Source organism: Amblyraja radiata, chromosome 7 (assembly GCF_010909765.2).
Source record: "Amblyraja radiata isolate CabotCenter1 chromosome 7, sAmbRad1.1.pri, whole genome shotgun sequence".
NCBI lineage: Eukaryota > Metazoa > Chordata > Chondrichthyes > Rajiformes > Rajidae > Amblyraja > Amblyraja radiata.
The window spans coordinates 16,469,707-16,492,593 of record NC_045962.1 but is presented as its reverse complement, the minus strand read 5'-3'; the positions used below and the strand labels follow the sequence as shown (position 1 = coordinate 16,492,593).

Here is a 22,887-nt window from a genome sequence, read left to right as displayed (position 1 = left end):
GTAATAACTTTTTGTCCATGAGTTCTCATGTACAGCACTTTGTGGCAACTGCGGTTGTTTAAAGTGCTTTATAAATAAAGTTATTATTATTATTAAAGTTATTATTATATAATTTCTCGGTAGCCGATTATATCAGTTTTGTACAAGTATAAACTGTTGTTATTTATTCGTGGATTCTCCCCTCCCCCCAAATAAAAAACACAATTTCAGTGTTCCCTCATTTATTATACTTGTGTTACAAATTTTTCACCAGACAAATACATAATTTACCCATAAGCTTGAAGAGAACAGCAAACATCCATGAGACCTTGAAACATTTTCATTTTAAATACTCAGTCCATTCATACATTCAAAACTTGAGTTCTTTGGCTCCAAGTGACTTAAAGCAACTGCTCAGGTAGCCCTCTGTCACCTCCTCCAGAGTTGCAGGCTTCCACTTTGGGCTTTGATCCTTGTCGATCAGCACTGTTAGGACAGATGAGGAAAGTTATTCCCAAATAATATAAAGATACTTGTGGTTATTTTGGAATCAGGCAACTATGGGAATACAATGCAAAATAAGAATGATAAAAAAATGCATTTTATGTTACATTTTAATGTAGCTACACCACTAGTCCGAGGCATTCCTTATTACTACGACCAGCACAATATTACAATTTAAAGTGTCTATCTGGTTGCTATTGTTGGTTATGTGACAGTAACCACTGTAGTGGTTAGTTGCTGCAAGAACTCTAACAATGGTACTATTCAAGTATCTCACTGACTATTAATCTTGCACCTCTGCTCTTTAGTTGTGATTACATCGGCTCCGATACATGTCTGAAGTGCATAAGGCCCTAACTATTAATGTTATGAAATTGCAGATTCCTCCAGATCATCTGACCTGCTCCCAGGTTGTCTTGCATCTTCCTAATTACTGTCCCTGGCTCCCATCTGAGCTACTCCCAAGGTCTCTAACCTTCCTCTTGGTTCCTTCAGAGATTTGCATCAGTGCACCTAACACCAAACTGGCTTATTATTCCAGCAGAGCCCCCTAACAATTCCAATCATACCCCTCTGTTAACAGCAGTGAGTAACTGCAGGTCACCAAGGGTCATGTAATAAAAAGAGACAATGACTATTAAAATAAATCACTCCACAGATAAAATTGAACGGCATATGGATTGAAGAAAATAAGAAGCAAGAGCCTAATCCATCCCCTGAGCTTTCCCCTGCATTCAATAGGGTAATAGCTTATCCAATCTTTGCCTCAGCACCACTTTGCTGCTCTCACTCCATACTGCTCAACTTTCTACAGTTTAAATGTCAATCTCTGCCATGAAATATTTAACGTCTGCACCATCACAATACTATGGGGTAGAGAAGTCCAGGGACCCCCATGGGACGAATTCCTCTTCACCCACCCATTCTTTATAATTGTCATTCCTAATTCTGAAACTGTCCCATAGTTCTAGATGCCCCCCCAACAAGGAAAAAAATATCCTCTCAGCATCCACCCGCTCAAAACCCTCGTCAGAATTTTATATATTTAGTAAATCATATTTTGTTCTTCATTCATCAATCCTTTTATCCAAGGAATTAACCCAGGGATCCTTCTCTGCAATGCCTTCAATACAAATATATCATTCCTTAAATATCGATACCAAAACTGCACAGTTGTCCAGATGTGGTCTCACCAACATCTTGTAAGGTTGCTTCAAAACCTCTACGTTTAAACTCTATATCCTGTGCAATAAAAGCCAACACTTCCGAATGACTTACTTTACCAGCATGCTAACCTTCTGTGTTTCATACAACATTTTGTAGACTCACTCTTTTAAAATCATAATTTACTTTTCCATTCTTTCTTCCAATGTGGATGACATCACATTTTTCCACATTATGCTCCATCTGCCAATATCTTACCTACACATTTAGCCTATCAATGTCCCTTTGCACACTTTTTTGTCTTCTTACAATTTGCTAGCCCACCTTTGTTTGTGAGATGAACAGATATATTGTCTATTCTATACTCATTGCCTTCATCCATATCCTTGAGGCAGATTGTAAATAGGTGAGGCCTTAACGCTGATCTTCTCTATGCAGTAACCTTTTATGTGGCATCTAATCATTGTCTTCCAGAAAACCAGACCATCGGGGGAGGAATTCCTCTTCATCATGTTTTACGCGAACCACTTATTACTTTGAACTATGCCCCGTGATTCAATATACCCCACTAGAGAAAACATAGTCTTGGCATTCACCTGCTCCCTTTCTTTCCGTATACCTCTAAAAGTGCCTACCATTTGCTAGGTTATGCTCTGACTTTAAGTAATGGCTTTACTTCCTAAGGTCACTAAGGAAAGTCAACTTGCCACAACAGCTGCTAGTGTCATTCTACCGTTGCTCCATAGAGAGTGTCCTGAAACATGGCATCCTGGTATGGGATGGCAACGGTTCAGCAGCTGACAAGAAGGCTCTGCAGAGAGTCATCAATACAGCCCAGAAGATCACCAACACACACCTACCTGCCTGCCCTGGAAGAGATCTATAGCTCTCGTTGCCTGCGGAAGGCATCAGGCATCCTAAAGGACTCATTTCATCCCGCACATCACTTGTTTGCCCTTCTGCCCTCAGGAAAGCATTACAGGTCCATCAAATCACACACCACAAGTTTAACGAACAGTTTCTACCCCAAGGCCATCACCACTCTAAACACGGCACTGAACACACAGCCCCCATAGCCAATATTTTATACTGCCCCAACACTATATTGTGAAATATTGCACGTTCTGACGACGTTTTCTTGCCGTTTTTGTTGTTTCCATTGTCGTTATTATTTATCTGTTACGTTGGATCTCCGCTCAGGCAGTGCGCCTGAAATGTCGTTGTATTTACAATGACAATAAAGTGTATTATTATTATTACTACTTCTCTCACTATGATTTTCTTCTGCTTCGTTGTATACTTTGTTGTATGAAAAATTCCAATCTTCTGGCTCACCGCTAATGTTTTTTTCTTTGAATTTAATACCACTCTTAACACTCCTTAGATAGCTATTGATTGTACATCTTTCTCATATTTTTTTTCTTTCTCTAAGGTATCTCTGCTGAGATTTATGAAGTACATGAACTGATAATCCAATATCCTTGGGGCCCTGGAGATGCCTGACCAGCAAATCTTCCAGACTATTGTATGTGACTTTTATTAATACCCCTACACACTTCCATTCAATATTTTTTTAGTGGTTGCACAGTAATACGATAAGTTTTCCTACGAACCCAATGTGTTCAAAGCAATCATGGGAGATGGAGCTGCTGCGAGTTTATAAGGAGAGCAGGAAATGGGGCAATGTTCTGTTTATATAGAGTGTGGGGAAACGTGGCCATGGTGAGTTTAAAGGAAGCAGGGGAAACAAGGCCTCAGTGAATTCAAAGCATATGGGCAATGCTGCCCTGGTGATCTTAAAGTGGGCGCAGGAAACAAGATACCAGTTAGGTTCAAACGAGTATGGATAGGGGAAACAGGATTCAGAAAGCTTGAAGACATTTCAGGAAGTAGGTCCCAGTGAGATTAAAAAACCCCACAGGAAACTGGACCGAGACAGCCAGATGCTGAGCCATCAGGATTTCCAAGCAAATGAGTTGGCAGATTATCAGAGTTTTACTGCATCTCCTTAAATGTCTGCTACTGCTAATCTACTGCCTTGCTCTATAGTTTATTTCCTGAGTACAAGTTACTGAACACTTGCACCCGGTTCATCAAGGTCTACTGGATCTCCTAGCTGGTAGCCATCTCATCTCCCCTTCTCATTTCCACACTGCCCTTTCGTCCTGGGCCTCCTCCATTGCCAGAATGAGGCCACAAGCAAACTGGAGGAACAGCACCTTATATTCTGTTTGGGTAGCCTATAATCCAATTGTATGAATATTGAATCCTCTAATTTTAGGTCATCTTCCACTAACCACACCCCCCACCCTCCACCCTTACTCTCCCGCAATCTTCACTCTCAAACTGAATTTGAAATTCTGCCAGGTTACAGTCTGAAGAAGGGTCTCGACCTGAAATGTCACCCATTCCTTCTCTCCAGATGCTGCCTGTCGCGCTGTTACTCCAGCATTTTGTGTCTATCTTCGGTATAAACCAACATCTGCATTTATTTCCTATATAATCTTGTTACCTTTTTTTTCAAAAGAAAGATATCAAAAACACAATATCGAAGCAAAAGTAAAACTGCAGATGTCTTGAAATAAAAACAGAGAATGCTATATATACTCAGCAGGTCAGACAGCATTTGTGGAGAGAAACAGAAACAAGAAAGACACTGTCTTCTCATAAAAGATTTATTTATTTAAAACAAATAATATCTTCTTTTCTCCCTCCACAAATGCTGTCTGACCTGTTTAGCATCTCCAGCACTTTCTGTTTATATTTAGGGACTTTTTGAAAATTAATATCCATTCTTCCATTAAACTGAAAGTTTGTTCATCGTGTTTGTAACTCAGCTGTATTATATTTTAAAGTTCATTTTGTAATTTAGGTGGAGTCAGTAGTGCGGGGTGGACAATATAACATCTGCAGTCAACATTTTACAATTGTCCATTTCAGTAGTAACGGGCCTGTCCCACTTAGGCGATTTTTCAGCGGACTGCACTCGCCTGAAAAACCGGGAACTGGAACGGCGACTGTCAGAGTGGAACACACACACACAAACACATCTCAAAGGCGGGGACCAGGGCAAGCGGGGGGAGTGTTGTCTAAAATTCACACGGTGCAAAGCCAAGGTGACACAGACACACACCGCGATGAACAGGAAGGTTAGAAACATAGAAAATAGGTGCAGGAGTAGGCCATTCGGCCCTTTGAGCCTGCACCGCCATTCAATATGATCATGGCTGATCATCCAACTCAGTATCCTGTACCTGCCTTCTCTCCATACCCCCTGATCCCTTTAGCCACAAGGGCCACATCTAACTCCCTCTTAAATAAAGCCAATGAACTGGCCTCAACTACCTTCTGCGGGAGAGAATTCCAGAGATTCACCACTCTCTGTGTGAAAAATGTTTTCCTCATCTCGGTCCTAAAAGATTTCCCCCTTATCCTTAAACTGTGACCCCTTGATCTGGACTTCCCCAACATCGGGAACAATCTTCCTGCATCTAGCCTGTCCAACCCCTTAAGAATTTTGTACGTTTCTATAAGATCCCCCCTCAATCTTCTACATTCTAGCGAGTACAAACCGAGTCTATCCAGTCTTTCTTCATATGAAAGTCCTGACATCCCAGGAATCAGTCTGGTGAACCTTCTCTGTACTCCCTCTATGGCAAGAATGTTAAGACGGCTAGCACAGTGTACGGTAAGTCCTTTAAAAGAGGGGGAAGGGGAGAAGGGTGGGAGGAGTGGAGACACTTTTAAGAAGCCAGACAACTTTTAATAAGCCAGAGATACACAGCTGTGAAGTTCGGTGGGCATTTAACATTACCGGTCGGTTATCCTTCGTTCTGAAAACTCGTGCTTACGTTTTTTTCCCCCAATGAGCCAATGAAAATGCCTGGTCAGCAAAGGTGATTAAATAAAACTACCTACGACTACCCATAAGTACATGGCGACCCCACTATAACTGCACAAGCGACTACAAAAGTATCGATTTTCTCCATGGCGGCCAATTTTTGGTCACAGAAAAATTTTCAACATGTTGAAAAATTTGCGCCGGCCATACTGAGGCCGCGACTTGTTCCCAGAATGCAGGAACTCCTCGCGACCATGAAGGAGACTCACCAGAGACCATCAGCAAACATGTGGCGATCATGTTTTAGGCGAGCAGCAGAGTCTCCTGCACTCGCCTAAAAAGTCGCCTAAGTGGGACAGGTCCTTTAAGCCTAAAGCACACTAATGATTTTACATTAAAACGTCTTGCTAATGAAAGTACCACGACCTCCAAGAATCTGAAGAAGGGTTTTGACATGAAACATCACCTATCCATGTTCTCAAGAGATGCTGCCTGACCTGTTGAGTTATGCAGCATTTTGTATCATTTTATAATCTTCATTTATACTTTTTAAATGTAGTCTGATGTGAACAATTTTTTTTGCTTAATTTTAATTAGCTACTATCTTTTTCCAACTGACCCATTCTCACCTGATATCTACTTGTTACTGAAGTTAAACATTTTAATTTCCATGCTGGAGAGATACATTGGCATTGCATCAACATTTATCACTTTGTTTAAAACTATTCTTAGGCTAATAATTAACAGATTTAATTTGCTGAGGCAAATCAACGGGGAGGCTAAAGGCAAGTAACCATATGATCAAACTACAACATACATTGACTACCAAGTTCAGGAGGCATTAAAAAAGTGCAGATGCTGGAATCTTGAGTAAAACATAGAGTGCAGGAAGAATTCAGCAGGTCAGGCAGCATCGGGGGAGAGAATGGACTGACAATGTTTTAGGTCAGGACGCTTCTTTCGACTGAGTTCAGTTCAGGATATTTGCATCCCCTGACATCTCTTAATCTACTAAACGGGCTAGAGATTGGTATATTTGCACAGTTCTGTTTCCAGCAAAATCTGTCCCAGCCTTATGATGCAAGATCAGAATCACATCAATTAATTTTAGAAACATCAACTTCAAGACTTCAGGTGTGTAGGAAAGAACTGCAGATGCTGGTTTAAATCGAAAGTTGACATAAAATGCTGGAGTAACTCAGCGGGACATACAGCATCTCTGGAGAGAAGGAATGGGTGATGTTTCGTGTCGAGACCCTTCTTTAGACTCTATGTTTCGGGTCGAGACTAAAGAAGCGTATCGACCTGAAACGTCACCTTTTTCTCCAGAAATTCAAGACGTCAGACTTCAGGGTGGCAATGGTAGAGTTGCTGCCCTACAGCGGCAGAGGCCCGGGTTTGATCCTGACTACAGGTGCTTGTCTGTACGGAGTTTGTCCATTCTCCCTGTGGCCTGCATGGGTTTACTCTGGGATATCCGATTTCCTCCCACACTCGAAAGGTTTGTAGGTTAATTGGCTTGGTATAATTGTAAATTGTAGGATGTTAGTATGCAGTGATCGCTGGTCGGCACAGACCCAGTGGGCCGAAGGGCCTGTTTCCACGCTGTATCTCTAAAGTAAAACTAAACTAAATCTTAGGTCAATTACTTCACTGGATAGTGTGCATTTGAACCCTTTTGATCAAATGTCTTCATCAACTTTCCTAATAAAAAGTTCTTCCCTGAAAGATAGCATCCTGAATTCAATATGTCTTGGATGTGGTGTAATTCTTTTTGTGCATAACCCAACCCATCTCCCTCAATTTGCAGCTAATATGTAAACTGAATGTACTGTTGATGACTGACGTGGATAACTTGAAAGAATGCAGCACAAAAGCACGATAATTCAAGGGAATATTAGTGGAATGATTTTTGATGAAGATCTCTGGATTAGTGTTTTAGAATTCAGGAACTCTGTATATGCAACAATTTAACTACCACGAGATAGACACAAAATGCTGGAATAACTCAGTGGGTCAGGCAGCATCTCTGGAGAAAAGGAATAGGTGCCATTTCGGGTCGAGACCCTTCTTCATTTTGAGTCTATCTTCGGTGTAAACCGGTTCTTTCTACACAATTTAACTTCCACACCTTGCGGAAATATTCACTCCATTGTTCTCTCCACAGAGACTGGAGAACCTGATGAATGTTCCCTACATCTTGTGTTTTTATTTCAGATTTATAGATTTTTCTCTATTTTGTTTTTCATACCCTCGGTACACATTTGATATGCAGAAAAATAGAAAAGAGTTATTGCCTAAAATCAGCAAATGCAATGGGGCTGATTGTGAACCTCTGCAAAGTTTCTATCCATTGCCAACTTCAAAATCTCCTCAATGAAATTTAGATTCAACAGCAATGCGCATTTTTGTCTCAGGTAACATTCTTTTTGCGAAAGAAGCCATTTGAGTATGATCAGAATAACCAAAGATGATCCCATCTTCATCTACTTTTTAAAAAGGTTCTTTCACTTGCAGTCTGGAGTGAGAGTCCTGGTAGACTTATCATCCCCTCCTCCCGACGCAAGATTGGTTAACGGCCATTGTAATGTCCCAACGGTGACAGGGAGATCACATTGATCACTGGAGAGCAGCAATTAAGTCTCGGATTTAAAAAATAAATGTCATTCAAAATGCGCCAAGGGGCGAATGCAGCATTTTGACCAGCAGAGTGATCTAACTTAGCCACATACATTCTGCTTTAAAAGCTATAGCACCATGAAAAGGATTCATCAACAAAGGCCTGCTTACCTGCTCGCACACCTTCATAGAAATCATGGCCTCTCTGCAACAGGTAACAGATAAATAGGTAAAGTATAAAGTGCAAAATAAACTTTTTTTCTTTAACACATTTACATTAATTTAGAGTAGTACATTGAAATATCAAAAGTATGTGGAAAGTTACTTCAAATTTCAGTAAATCATCATTGTGTTAAGTACACTTGTGCCACGTTGCGATCTAATTTCACTATCATCATTGGGTTAAGTACACTTGTGCCTTATTATAATAAGATTTTACTATCATGACTTCTAAATCATCACCTGAACTGTCAGAATTAACTGCTTCCAATATAACATTTATATTGAGTAAAAACAATTACACTCCTGGCCAATTGCCTGTGTCAGTACATGAAAAATGTCTTGTTTTCCATTGACTGTGAAAATTGAACATGAATATTCACCAGACCCATTTCCAATTCTGCCTCCGACATTAAATTATTACACCATAGGTTTCTGCGCAATGCAAGAACGCATAAAGAATTGTGGCCAAATTGTCTGTTACATCAGGGTTTAATCCTTGTGACTAACATAATCTTACCATACAAGCTTGACTAAGTCTGTACTCCATAATTAAAACTTCCGACAAATTCTTTCTGGCTCCTTGTTCAAGCTGTTGAAAAGTAATCTTCATGGATGTCGGAGACATTTTCTTCAACATCTACACAGAAAAAGATAAAAGGATGGAACGACTGGATGTCTGTTTAAATATAAATGTTATTGCAATGCAGTTTCCATTTGCAGAGAAAATTACTTTTGCTTAGGTTAGAAAGGGTAAATTCATTTGGCACAAGCCCTTCATCATATACCTCATATTTTATTTCTGAATCCATTCCCGACTGTGAAGAAAGGAGACATGAGATAGCTGCAACCTCACCAGTTCTTTAAACCATTGCCATAAACGCTCAAGCCAAGTCAAACATTTCATGGGGAAGATCACCATTCACCTTCTGTTTGTGGGGGTCACTGCAAGAAGCTGAGAAAGCGGGGTAGGGGCAGAGAGGATCCTCCCTGACTTTATTCCTTGGCTTAAATTTCTATTTATCTTTTTATTTATATCTGTGTGAAACCCCATAGCCACAGACAGAGGATCAAGCCAGAAACAGGATTGAATTCCAGCTGTGGCGGCACAGTGGCTTAGCCAGAGACCTGGTTCAATCCTGACCACGGGTGCTGTCGGTGCAGAGTTTGCAAGTTCGCCGTGTGACCGCGTGGGTTTTCGCCGGGTGCTCCGTTTTCCTCCCACATTCCAAAGACGTGCAGGTTTGTAGGTTAATTAGCTTTGGTAAATTGCCCGAGAATGTAAGATGCGAAAATGGGATAACATAGAATTGTCAATATTCCAATCAAAATGCAAACCACTTCATAGGATAAGTCCAGGGGATAAGTCTGTGTTTGTTTGTTTGTTTGTTCGTTTGTTCCCGTGAAGGCGCTGTGCACACGGCAGCCAGTCAACAGTTGATTGTCTTTCCTTTTGTTTTCACTTTTTTGTGTACCTTGTGTGATGTGACTGTCGGCAGACCAATTTCCCTCCAGGGATGAATAAAGTTTTATCGTATCGTATAAGTTAAAAAGGATTTTTTTAAATGATCTGTAATGCAGTATTTTTTCTCAGCAGGTTAAGAGAAATCCAGGTGTGAATGCTCAGGATTATCATCATTCGTAAGGTTAAAGGTTAAACTATTAGAAAGATTGAATGACAGTCCTGTTTCTGAAATTGGGCATTTGTTTATGTTAGGCACAAGGAACTGTAGATGCTGTTTTATTTTTTTAAAAGAGACAAAGTGCTGGAGTATCTCAGCAGATCAGGCAGCATCTCTGGAGAACATGGATAGGTGACGTTTCAGGTTGGGACCCTTCTTTGGTTTATGGAGCCTTCTTTGTGGTTATAAAAAAAAAAGACTTTCTGAACGGGACCGTCTTCGGAATTTGGGAGGAAACTAGATCCCGGAGAAAACATGCAGAAAAATGTACAAACCTTTAGAGACAGCACCCGCAGTGAGAATCAAACCAACTCTGCTGCTGTGCCACCGTGCCACCCCATACAAACTGCTGTCTATAGCTCCACATTTTAATAGTGATGTCTACTGTGAGAAGATTTGCTACAATTTGCCACTTAGGAGCTACTGGGAAGAATTTTATTTTCAACTTCTACAACATGGGCATTTGTTCTGGGCAATAGAGACAAGATTATATTTATTGCTTTCTGCTGGGTGACTATTTGTCATAATTGGCTCCAACCGGGAAACTGGATCATCAACTAAGTGTAACATTGGCAGCAGAGCAGAAAGTGCTGTGAAGACTACAGTGCCCTCCATAATGTTTGGGACAAAGACCCATCACTTATTTATTTGCCTTTGTACTCCACAATTTGAGATTTGTAATAGAAAAAATCACATGTGGTTAAAGTGTACATTGTCAGATTTTAATAAAGGCCACTTTTATACATTTTGAGTTTACCATGTAGAAATTACAACAGTGTTTATACATAGTCTCCCCCATTTCAGGGCACCATAATGTTTGGGACACAGCCATGTCATGAAAATGAAAGTAATCGTGTTTATTTTTTTTTGCATATCCTTTGCTTGCAATTACTGCTTGAAGCTTGCGATTCATGGACATCACCAGTTGCTGGGTGTCTTCTCTGGTGATGCTCTGCCAGGCCTGTATTGCAGCCATCTCTAGCTTATGCTTGTTTTGGGGGCTAGTCCCGTTCAGTTTTCCCTTCAGCATATAAAAGGCATGCTCAATTGGGTGCAGATCTGGCGATTGACTTGGCCACTCAAGATTTGACAATTTTTTAGCTTTGAAAAACTCCTTTGTTGCTTTAGCAGTTTGTTTGGGATCATTGTCTTGCTGTTTCACAGATGAAGTGGTATGCTTTGGATCTTTCTTCTCTCCTCCATACTTTTCTCTTCCCAACACTCTGATATGTTAATCTTCGTCTTATCTGTGCACAAGACCTTTTTCCAGAACTGTGATTTCTCTTTTAAGTACTTCTTGGCAAACTGTAACCTGGCCATCCTATTTTTGTGGCTAACCAGTGGTTTGCATCTTGCAGTGTAGCCTCTGTATTTCTGTTCATGAAGTTTTCTGCGGACAGTGGTCATTGACAAATCCACACCTGACTCCTGAAGAGTGTTTCTGATCTGTCGGACAGGTGTTTGGGGATTTTTCTTTATTATAGAGAGAATTCCCATCTCCCACCGGATCACCTACAAAATCCTTATCCTCACCTACAAAGCCCTCCACCATCTGCCCCCCCCCCCATATCTCACTGACCTCCTCTCCCCCTACCAACCCTCACGGTCCCTCAGATCCACATCAGCCGGTCTCCTCTCCATCCACAAGTCCAACCTCCGCAGTTTTGGGGACAGAGCCTTCTCTCAGGTTCAGGGAGCAGGTTCAGCTCCCAGGCTCTGGAACTCCCTCCCCCAACTGATCCGCAATTCCGTGTCCCTCACCATCTTCCAGTCCCGCCTCAAGAACCATCTCTTCACCTCTGCCTATCCTTAGCCCCACGTCCCCCTCCCTTTTCATCTGTGCATTAATTGCCTCATATTGTGTTTTGAATTGAATTCTGTCTTTACTTTGTGTACTAGTCATGTCTCTACTATTTATTTCATTCCCCTTACATGTTTTTCCTCTACCTGCTAAATTTTTGTAAGGTGTCCTTGAGACTCTTGAAAGGCGCCCATAAATAAAATGTATTATTATTATTATTATTAATTCTTCTGTCATCAGCTGTGGAGGTCCTCCTTTGCCTGCTAGTCCCTTTGCGATTAGTAACCTCACCAGTGCTCTCTTTCTTCTTAATGATGTCCCAAACAGTTGATTTTAGTAAGCCAAAGGTTTGGCTGATTTCTCTAACAGTTTTATTCTTGGTTCTCAGTCCCATAATGGCTTCTGACTTTCATTGGCACAACTTTGGTCCTCATGTTGATAAACAGCAATAAAAGTTTTCAAAGGTGATGGAAAGAATGGAGGAAAGACTAGGTGCTGAGAGCTCTCTTATACCTGCATGAAGGAGGCATTTAAACACACCCGAGCATTTACAAACGCCTGTGAAGCCATGTGTCTCAAATATTTTGGTGCTGTGAAATGGGGGGGGGGACTATGTATAAACAGTTGTAATTTATACATGATGAAATCAAAATGTATAAAAATGGCCTTTAATAAAATCTGACAATGTGCACTTTAACCACATGTGTTTTTTTTCGATTACAAATCTCAAATTGTGGAATACAGAGGCAAATAAATAAATGATGGGTCTTTGTCCCAAACATTATGGAGGGCACTGTATCTCCTTTGGAAAGGAGTTGTACCACCACGATGCAACTAATTGATACACTGCACAAAACTGTAGCTTGTGCCAGCTAGAATCACATGGAGGCTGGTCGAGTGTGGGAGGCATGTTCTCATTGCTTAAGAACAATAGCGACCAATGCACGTTTACATGAATACATTGTCTTTTGTGGTTAGTTTGCTGTTGCTAACTGACAAGTCAACTGATTCATTGAATTTAATGTTACAACTTGGCAAGATCATGATTACATTTCGATTAATGATATCTCAGTTACCAATCGAGTACAACATTCCTAACAGTACACTGTCCGAAGTAATTTTCCAATTGAGCATGACCACAGATTCCAAAGCAAAATGTATTTTCTGCATTAATACATTAAAATAGTATGCACCCACCAGGCAGTGGCAGAGGGGAGATAACTTTGTAGAATAAAATAGACTCTTTCGTCATAGACTCTATATCCTGACTTGGTTGCAACATGGCCTGCTACAGCAATTCCAATGCACAGGAATTGCACTGTGCAATTCACTGCAGAGTGTGGTGGACTCAGCCTGGTCCATCACAGACACAGCCCTCCCCACCATTGCAGGCATCCACACACCTCACTGTCTCACCTCACAAGAAGGCAGCATCTATCATTAAGCATCCCCAGCACCCAGGCCATGCCCTCTTCTTTCTGCTGTCGGCAAGGCAGGAGGTAAAGAATCCTGAGGTCGCACACTCCCATGTTCAGAAACAGCGACTTTCCCAGTCTGAAGAAGGGGTTCGGCCCGAAACGTTGCCTATTTCCTTCGCTCCATAGATGCTGCTGCACCCGCTGAGTTTCTCCAGCATTTTTGTGTACCTTCGATTTTCCAGCATCTGCAGTTCCTTCTTAAAGACTTTCCCACAACATCAGGTTCTCGAACCAATTCACACAACCCTAATCCGACCTCGACGATGGACCATTCCTGACCATCTCTTCCACCACCCAAACTAGTTTTTTTAAATCTCCAATTGTATTTTGCATTAAAGCTTTATTTTTTATGCATAAGATCATGTGATAGTAGAATTAGGCCATTCGGCCCATCAAGTCTACTCCGTCATTCAATCTATCTGTCCCTCCTAACCCCATTCTCCTGCCTTCTCCCCACACCCGTACTAATCAAACAATCAATGCAATCTTTTTTCTTTTTACTCTCTTGCAGAATATTGAGTAATTTATGTATAATTTGTTTTTGTGTGCTTGATTCTATGTGCAAGTGAAGTTGCTGCAAGCAAGGTTTTCATTCCACCTGCACCTCACCATGCATGGGTCTATGACAATAAACTCGATTTATGCAGGCACCTCTTGCTGCAGGCACTGTGCTCCATCATGTCTCTGACTCCAACTATCGAGTGAGTGTTGTATTGGGAGCAGAGCAGGCATTATACATTATATTACTTTGGAACTAATCAAAAGATTAATTCCTTTGGAAAGAGGTTCCTTTAGACCAGCGAGTGCATTGACATGAAAAGCCACAGATGTCAGTTCTAATTCATAAGTTTCAAACCCCAAACTGAACTTCAGTATACGTGTCATGGTTGCTTAGTAGTTTAATAATGAATGTACTTCATAATAAGCGGATGATGAACCAAAGCTCTAAGATAGAAAAGTGGCACTAGTTCGACAAGAGCAGGATGGCCAACATTCTGCCTTCCTGTTCAACTTTGACCTTGTCGACCAGAGCTTCCTTATCCAAAGCCTCCACACTGCCATCGGGCTGGGCGGGACCATATTTATCTGGTTCAACTCTTTCTTACCCAGTCGTAGCAAGAAAATACCTCCAAAGACTGCTCGAAGGGTTCCAACCTGAAACGTCGCCTATCCACATTCTCCAGAGATGCTGCCTGACCTGTTGAGTTTATTCCAGCACTTTGTGCTTTTGCTCAAGTTTCCAGCATCTACAATTCCTTGTGTCTGTTGTTTCCATGCCTTGCTGTCTCCCCTGACCTCTGATATTGATTCTTGTCCCTCTCCCATTTCACACACTGCCTCTGTACAACAACATCCAGAAAAACAGAATCTGCTTCCAGATGTCTACTGACAGCATCACTACCTTCCTTCATCCTTAAAGTGTGAGAAAATTCATTTAACATTGAGCGCTGGATAAGTGAACATTTTATCCACCAAAGGTGCTGGAATCTACAGGCCATCGCTACTCTCCTCTATCCCAGTTATAAATTCAATTTCCTACCACCCACCATGTTGCTCTATTCAGCTTCTGGCTGTTCAAGTGTTCAAGTGAGTTTATTGTCATGTGTCCCTGTATAGGACAATGAAATTCTTGCTTTGCTTCAGCACACAGAACATAGTAGGCATTTACTACAAGGAAGTTGAAATTGAGCCTTTTATGTTACGGAGCTCTGCAAAAGTCGCCGCAGGCAGGCGCCATCTTGGAAGTGTATATTTGGCTGATGCCAAATAACAGGAAGAATGTTTGGCATAAAACAAAGTGTTGAGGAAAATCAGTGGTCAGGCAGCAGCTGCAGAGGGTTTTGGAGAGACAACGTTTCAGGTTAGAAACACAGAAAATAGGTGCAGGAGAAGGCCATTTGGCCCTTCAAGCCTGCACCACCGCCATGATAGCTGATCATCCAAAATCAGTAGCCCGTTCCTGCTTTCTCCCCATATCCTTTCATTCCGTTAGCCCTAAGAGCTATATCTAACTCTTTTATGAATACATCCAGTGAATTGGCCTCCACTGCCTTCTGTGGCAGAGAATTCCACAGATTCACAACTCTCTGGGTGAAAAAGTTTTTCCTCATCTCAGTCCAAAATGGCCTACCCCTTATTCTCAAACTGTGACCCCCTGGTTCTGGACTCCCCCAACATCGGGAACATTTTTCCTGCATCTTGCCTGTTCAATCCCTTTAAGAATTTTATATATTTCTATAAGATATCCTCTCATCCTTCTAAATTCCAGTGAACATAAGCCCAGTCAATCCAGAGGTCAGGACCCTTCCTCAGACTGACGGATAATGTGGAGAAAGCTGGGAAAGAGGGGTGGAAGAAAGCCTGGCTAGTGAAGGGTGACTGGGGAGGGGGAGTGATTGGTAGATAGGTGAAGAAAGTGACAATGGCTGGAGATGAAATGGAGACAAAACGGTGTCAGACAAGACACGAAGAGGTGATGTGAATTCTAAAGCCAGAGGGAGAGATAAGGGTGGAAGAGGACAGAGAGAGGGGTAAGAAGGGGGGGTAAAAGAGAAATGTGGAATCCAGACTAAGGAGGGGTGGGAGATGAGTGGTACGAGGTGGGTAAAGGAACAGGGTGATGGGGATGATAGGAGATATGGGTGTGCAGCAGAAGGGGAGGGGGAAGAGAGATTGGTGAATATGGAGAATTTAAAGTTCATACTATTGTGTTGTAAGCTACAAGCAGAATGAGGTGGCGTTCTTCTGGTTGACATGTGGCCTCATTTGGACAGAAGGGTCATCCAGAAATAGGATGTGGGAGTTAAAATGGCCAGCAATCGGAAGCTCCAGTAGGCCGTGGCAGACAGAACTTAGAACATAGAACAGTACAGTGCAGGATCAGGCCCTTCGGCCCACAATATCAGTATCAAACTGATACCAAGACCAACCTTTAATGACCTGCATATAATACATATCCTTCGTTTCCCTTTTTCAATTCAATTCAACTTTAATGTCATTGCACAAATACAAGTATGGGTACAACGAAATGCAGTTTAGCGTCAGTCCGTAGTAGTGGTTCAATATAGAAATAAAAATACAGAATAAGCAAACAATGTGGACGGAGAGACTGGATAACTTCATATCCAAATGTTTATTTAAACATCTCTTTAATGCTGCTATCACATCGGGCTCCACCACCACCTCGGCAGCATTTGCCATGCACGCACCACCCTCTCCGCGTAATAAAACTTGCCCACCCATTTCCTTTATACTTTGCCCCTCTCACCTTAAAGCTATGCTCTCTAGGATTTGATATTTCCATCCTGAGAAATAGGTTCTGACTGTCTACACTCCCTATGCCTCTCATAATTTTATATGAGACATCTATCAGGTCTCCCCGCAACATCCGGCATTCCTGAGAAAATAATCTAGGTATGTCCAACCTTGCAGCAAATACCCTCTTATCCAGGCATCCTCTCTGCAAACCTTCTCTGCACTTTTCCCAAACCCCGCCACATCCTTTCTGGAATGGGGTGATCAGAAATGCACACAATACTCCAAATAAGACCTAACCAATGACCTGTAAAGCTGCATTACGACTTGTTGGTTCTTATATTCAATGCCCTAGCCAATAAAAGCAAGCCTACCATATGCCTTCTTTACCACTCTATCTACTTGTGTTGTCACTTTCAGGGAGTTATGGACTTGGACCCCAAGATCTCTCCATACATTAATGCTGTTAAGGGTCATACCATTAATTGTATATTTTCCCCATACATTCAACCTCCAAAAGTGCAACACCTCACACTTGCTTGGATTAAATTTTATCTGCCATTTCTTCGCCCATTTCTGTAGCTGATAGGTATCCTGCTGTAAACTTTGGCAGCCTTCCTCAAAGTCCAAGAAGCCTGCAATCTTGGTGTCAACTGCAAACCTACTAACCAACCTATCTATACCTATGTCCAAGTGATTTATTATAAATCACAAACAGCAGAGGTCCAGGTACAGATCTCTGCAGTATTCCACTGGTCATGGACCTCCAGCCTGAATATTGTCCTTCCACCACAATCCTCGGTTTCAGTAAGTCAATTCTGAATCCATATGACTAAATCACTGTTAATCCCATGCATTTTAATCTTCTGCATCTCTTGTACATCTTAATCTTCTTGACCATCCTAGCCTGGGAGACTTTATCTATACTATACCCTTACCATAATCCATGTACACAATATCCATCACCCTACCCTCATCAATCACTTTTGTCATCCCCTCAAAAAACTCTATCGAGTTAGTAAGCCACGACCTGCCGTGTACAAAGCCACGCTGACTGTCCTTCATTGACCCATTCTTATCCATATGGGATAAATCCTATCCCAAAGGCTCCTCTCCAATAGCTTCCCTCCCATTGACGTGAGGTTCACGAGCCTATAATTCCTGGATTCTCCCGACATCCCTTCTTAAACAAAAGAACAAAATTAGCTATTCTCCAGTCCTCTGGGTCCCTGCCCGTGGCTAGAGAAGACGCAAAGATGTTCATCAAAGCATAAGTATTTGGCAAAACGGTTGCCTAGTCCACACTTCCGTCTGGTATGAATGTTTGCTAATCTTGGTGCTACATTTATTTATCTTCGGACCATACATCTGCATTATTAAAAACTCCTACATATTATCTGCAGCACTACATGACTCTAGTTAGCCTACTGCTGAAATCCTGCTTCCTTTCTCTCGAGCAGAAATTCTAATACTGTTGCCGCCACCCTTTTTTATTTTACTTTCCTCAGACTTGCGATCAACACATATTCTTTTACTCTCAGCAGATCGCGATCACATCACTCCTGTACCTATTGACCCACAACAGCTTCTAATAACGCAAGACCTCAGTTTTAAAACTCTCACCCCCATTTTCAAATTATGCTAGAAACTCATCCCTACATTTCTTAAGTTTCTTATAGCCCTCTATCATTTTCTGCACACCAGAAAACACCTGTTGATCAATGCTTAACACTATTTCTACACCATTGGTAACCATGCCTTGAGTTGCCAAGGCCCAAATATCCAGGATTCCTTTTCTAAACCTCTTTCTATCTCTTTCCTTCCATGACACTCTTTTTGTTGTGTATTTGGATGCTTGGAACACTTGAAAAATGCTCGGACACGGGAGTAATCTTACAAGCTTCTTTACTGCAGGACGCCCCTGCACATGCGTACTTGCACAAGATATCACAAGACACTAATTGCATATGCTAATTATCACATACCTAACACTCCTCCCCCTTTAACTTGGAGGCAGGTAACACCATTTCTATTATATACATAACACTCCTCCCCCTTTAACTTGGAGGCAGGTAATACCATTTCTATTACATACACCGCACTCCTCCCCTTTTAAGTCCCTTTCCCCTGTACGGTATATGCTCTTTTCCTACCCATCATTGAATAATACCCTGTTGCACAATGGTATTATACTTAAACCAAATACATTACCCCTTGCTTTATGAGTTATTATTTTCTGGTTCATGTATTTGTTTTGTTTTCCTCTTTGTAGGTGGGGTCTGACCCATGGCTGCAAGTTTTCATTCTCTAGCAGCTTCCTCTGCTGTTCAATTTCCCTTCTCTGCTTATTTATCTGCTCTTGTTGTTTCATGAGATTCTGCAATGCATAACCCTTTGTCCATTGCTTAGTGAAGGAGGCTCCATGCTGGACTATACTAAAGTGTCCTAATCGCAATCGGTCCTGCATACTTTTGTCTTGACCGACAAGCCTCTCTTCTTTAGACTTTTCTATTAGCAGCTTTCTACTCATTGTCACCCATTTATTCAACCTTTCCTTGCATCGTTCAAGCCTTTTCTGTTGTTCATCTACTCGTCTTCTTAAGTCACCTTTCTGGTTCTTTATCAAGAAGTAGGATCTATATTGTCTTTGCAATACAACACTGGTTTTCCTATATCGTTTAAGCCTTTTGTATAATTTAAGCTTTTTCTGTAGTTCATCTACTTGTCCACTTAAGTCACATCTCTGGTTCTTCATCAAGTAAGATCTATATTGTCTTTTGAAACAAGTTTATTCATGGATAACCCCTTGAGATGGACAGTCATCTCGTTTTCGAGGGGGTGGAGTGAGATTTGTACATGTTAGTGTTTATCCCAGCAGCTTTTAGCACCTGCTTGAGCCATCTCGAAATGTCACCCGACCATAAGGTTTTTTATGACTGACCCACAAGGCTTTTCATCTCCCTCGAATATTTTTGGTTGTGTCTATGTAGGATAGTAGGTGGGTCATGGCACATAACCGTGGTTCTGGCGGGTAAGCCCGGAATTACACGACTGGATTAGGTGTTCCTGGTCTGCTCTGTGTGATAAGTCCCTGGATAACGACAGAGATCTGGTCTGGAGCTGTGAGCATGCTGTCCAGTCGCAATAGGTGTAGTGACTGGACCCTCTGTGCAGATACAAGTGCCATCAACATGAGTGTTTTGAGCATAGATTGTTCCAGGTTGAGGGATCTGGCTGGTGGTCATCCCCTGAGGTATGTCAGGACCACACTGACATCCCATGTATGGGTGTACCTTGGTCTAGGGGGTTAGAGTTATAAATACCCTTCATTAGTTTGACCACCAGCGGTTGGGACCCCATGGCCTGTTGTCCTGGAGCTGGTTTTAAATAGACAGACAGGGCACTTCTAGCTGTGTTGATGGCTCTGTAGCTGAGTCCTTCATTGTGGTGAAGGTTCGCCAGGAATTCCAGTACGTTGGTAACTGTAGCGGTTGAGTAGGTGGTCCCTGTATCCAAGCAGTACTTCTCCCATTTTTTGATGTTGGACAAGTGCTGTTTTTTAGTGGATGTTCGGAGGGATGCTGACATGGTGTCGACGGTTTGTTCTGATAATCCCAGTCCCAGAAGTGGTTTGTGCAGAATCTGCAACCCAAGAGTTTGATTTTTTCATGGCACGGGTGGCTTGTGCCCGACACTGGGTGTTAATAACTCTGGGTCACTGGAGAATACCATCGGAGTTTCAACAACCATGTCATGGAGTATTGGGAACCATGGCTGCGTAGGCCAGTCGGGTGCTATCAAAATACCTGAAGCAGAGTCCATTTGTATTGTGCGTAGTCCCCGACTGATGAGGCAGAAGGGAGGAAATGCATAGAAGAAGAATTTCCCCAATCCAGCGCGAACGCATCTACCGCTGCTGCCTCAGGGTTTGGTTCCCAAGCGACATACATAGGTACCTGGTGATTTAGCCTTGATGCAAATAAATCGATATCTGGCGTGCCATATTGCTTGATAACTTTTGCAAATTTTTTAGGGTTTAACATCCATGCGATGTTGTCATTAAATTTACGTGACCTGGTGTCTGCCACTGTATTCAGCTTACCTGGCAGGTAAGTTGCTGATAGCCAAATATGTCTTTCGACACACCATTGCCAAATTGTGATGACCAACTCGTCGCATGATACCGATTTTATGCCGCCCATATGGTTAATGTAGGCCACCACCGTAGTATTATCTATTTGTAACCGTACATGCAAGTGATGCATATTTGATGCATATGCTTTTAAACCATAAAAGTCACCCAACATCTCTAGATAATTAATGCCCAGTGTAAGTGGTAATGATGACTCTGGGTTAGTCCATCTGTGCTGGATATGGAGTTAGTTGCTCCCCAGCCTTGAGCACTGGCATCTGTTTGGATAACTAACGTAGGGTTAGTGATGATAATAGGGCTGAAAACTATGCCAAACGTTTTTTGCCCACCACTGTAGTTCTGATATGCTTCAGTAGGTAACTTCATGACACGATCATAGTGACCTGTATGTCGTTTTGGTGCCTGTACCTTTGCTCTTTGTAAGTTTGACAGTGCAAAGGTCCGAATTGTGTAGCCGGAAATGCTGCTACCATTCTCCCAATTACTCTGCTACTTGTCGAATAGTTGGTCGTTCGTTGACCATTAAATTGTTGCATGATTGTGCCAATTCAACTGTTTTGTCTCTTGGCAATGTTACAGTCACGTAGACTGAATTAATTGTGAAGCCCAAGTAGTCCATGACTGTGGATGGCTTCAACTTAGATTTATCTGGATGTAAGACAATCCCAGGGTTTCGAACAACTGTTTGGTAGCTGATACAGCTAACATAGTCAATTCCATGGTCTTGCCTACTATTAAGATATCATCAAGATATGCCATGACAATATGTTTTTGTCTTCTGAATATTGCCAAAGCTGGTTTTAGTATCTTGGTGAATAATCTTCGGCTGATGTGAACCCATTGGGTAACGCTTTAAACTGCCATAGCTGCCCATCCAGGTAAATTTCAGGTATCTGCGATGATCCTTGTGAATGGTACTGAATAGTAAACATCTTTAAGATCAATGCTTGCCATGAAGTATCCTTTGGAAATTAGTTGTTTGGCAGTAACAACCGTTTCCATTTTGAAATGTATATACTTAACAAACATATTTAGTGAAGTTAAGTCAATGATGATGCGACATCCACCATCTTTTTTTGGTTTAGTGAATATATTTGATACGAATTCCAAGGGTTCATGTTTTCGCATGATACCCTTTATAATTAGTCTCACCAGTTCAGCTTGTCCCTCTTGTTTCTTTAACGGAGAGGGAAAATACCCTCTGGGGTGAATGTTGAACTGGTGGCAATTTTTCTAGTATGAATTGTATTTTGTATCCACTAATGCCATTGAGTATATACTGATCACTCGTGATAGACTCCCGTGCTTCTTTAAACAGGTGTAATCTCCCCCCTGTTAGTATTGGGCGCGATGGGGTGCTGCTGCTTAGGAATTATTGTTTTTGGTTTGCTCGTCCTCATGAGACCGAAAGTGTTTTAAGGCCTCTTCCATGTCCTTCATATGCTTTGTGAGGTTTTTGCCAAAGAGCAGTGGGTCTGGCTCAGTGGCTGGGGTTTTGCACAACCCCGCAAATTTAGGATTTTATGGCAGGTCTTATGATTTGTTTACGAAGGTTGTGGTCATCTCCGTATTTGTCCACGGAACGAGCAAACGATGTGATGGCTGACGTCAGGAGCCTGAGGATCCGCTGCAGTTTCAAGTTCAAGTTCAAGTGAGTTTATTGTCATGTGTCCCTGTATAGGACAATGAAATTCTTGCTTTGCTTAAGCACACAGAAAATAGTAGGCATTTACTACAAAACAGATAAATGTGTCCATATACCATGATATAAATATATACACACATGAATAAATAAACTGATAGTGCAAATAACAGAAAGTGGTTGGTAATAATCAGAGTTTTGTCCGAGCCAGGTTTAATAGCCTGATGGCTGAGGGGAAGTAACTATTCCTGAACCTGGTTGTTGCAGTCTTCAGGCTCCTGTACCTTCTACCTGAAGGTAGCAGGGAGATGAGTGTGTGGCCAGGATGGTGTGGGTCTTTGATGATACTGCCAGCCTTTTTGAGGCAGCGACTGCGATAAATCCCCTCGATGGAAGGAAGGTCAGAGCCGATGATGGACTGGGCAGTGTTTACTACTTTTTGTAGTCTTTTCCTTTCCAGGGCGCTCAAATTGCCGAACCAAGCCACGATGCAACCGGTCAGCATGCTCTCGACTGTGCACCTGTAGAAGTTAGAGAGAGTCTTCCTTGA

The 22,887-nt window shown here is 41.9% G+C and overlaps 1 protein-coding gene across 1 annotated transcript in view; it reads right to left on the bottom strand.

Moving 5' to 3' along the window:
* Positions 1 to 204: 204 nt before the first annotated feature.
* The window catches only part of hibch (3-hydroxyisobutyryl-CoA hydrolase), a 162,344-nt gene continuing 139,661 nt past the window's right edge, over positions 205 to 22,887 (bottom strand). Inside the window, exons 12-14 of the mRNA XM_033023764.1 lie at positions 8,847 to 8,966; positions 8,279 to 8,312; positions 205 to 465 (exon numbers count right to left, since the gene is read on the bottom strand). Coding sequence (XP_032879655.1) covers positions 350 to 465; positions 8,279 to 8,312; positions 8,847 to 8,966 — 270 coding nt within the window. The 3' untranslated portion in view covers positions 205 to 349. The remainder of the gene's footprint in view (positions 466 to 8,278; positions 8,313 to 8,846; positions 8,967 to 22,887) is intronic.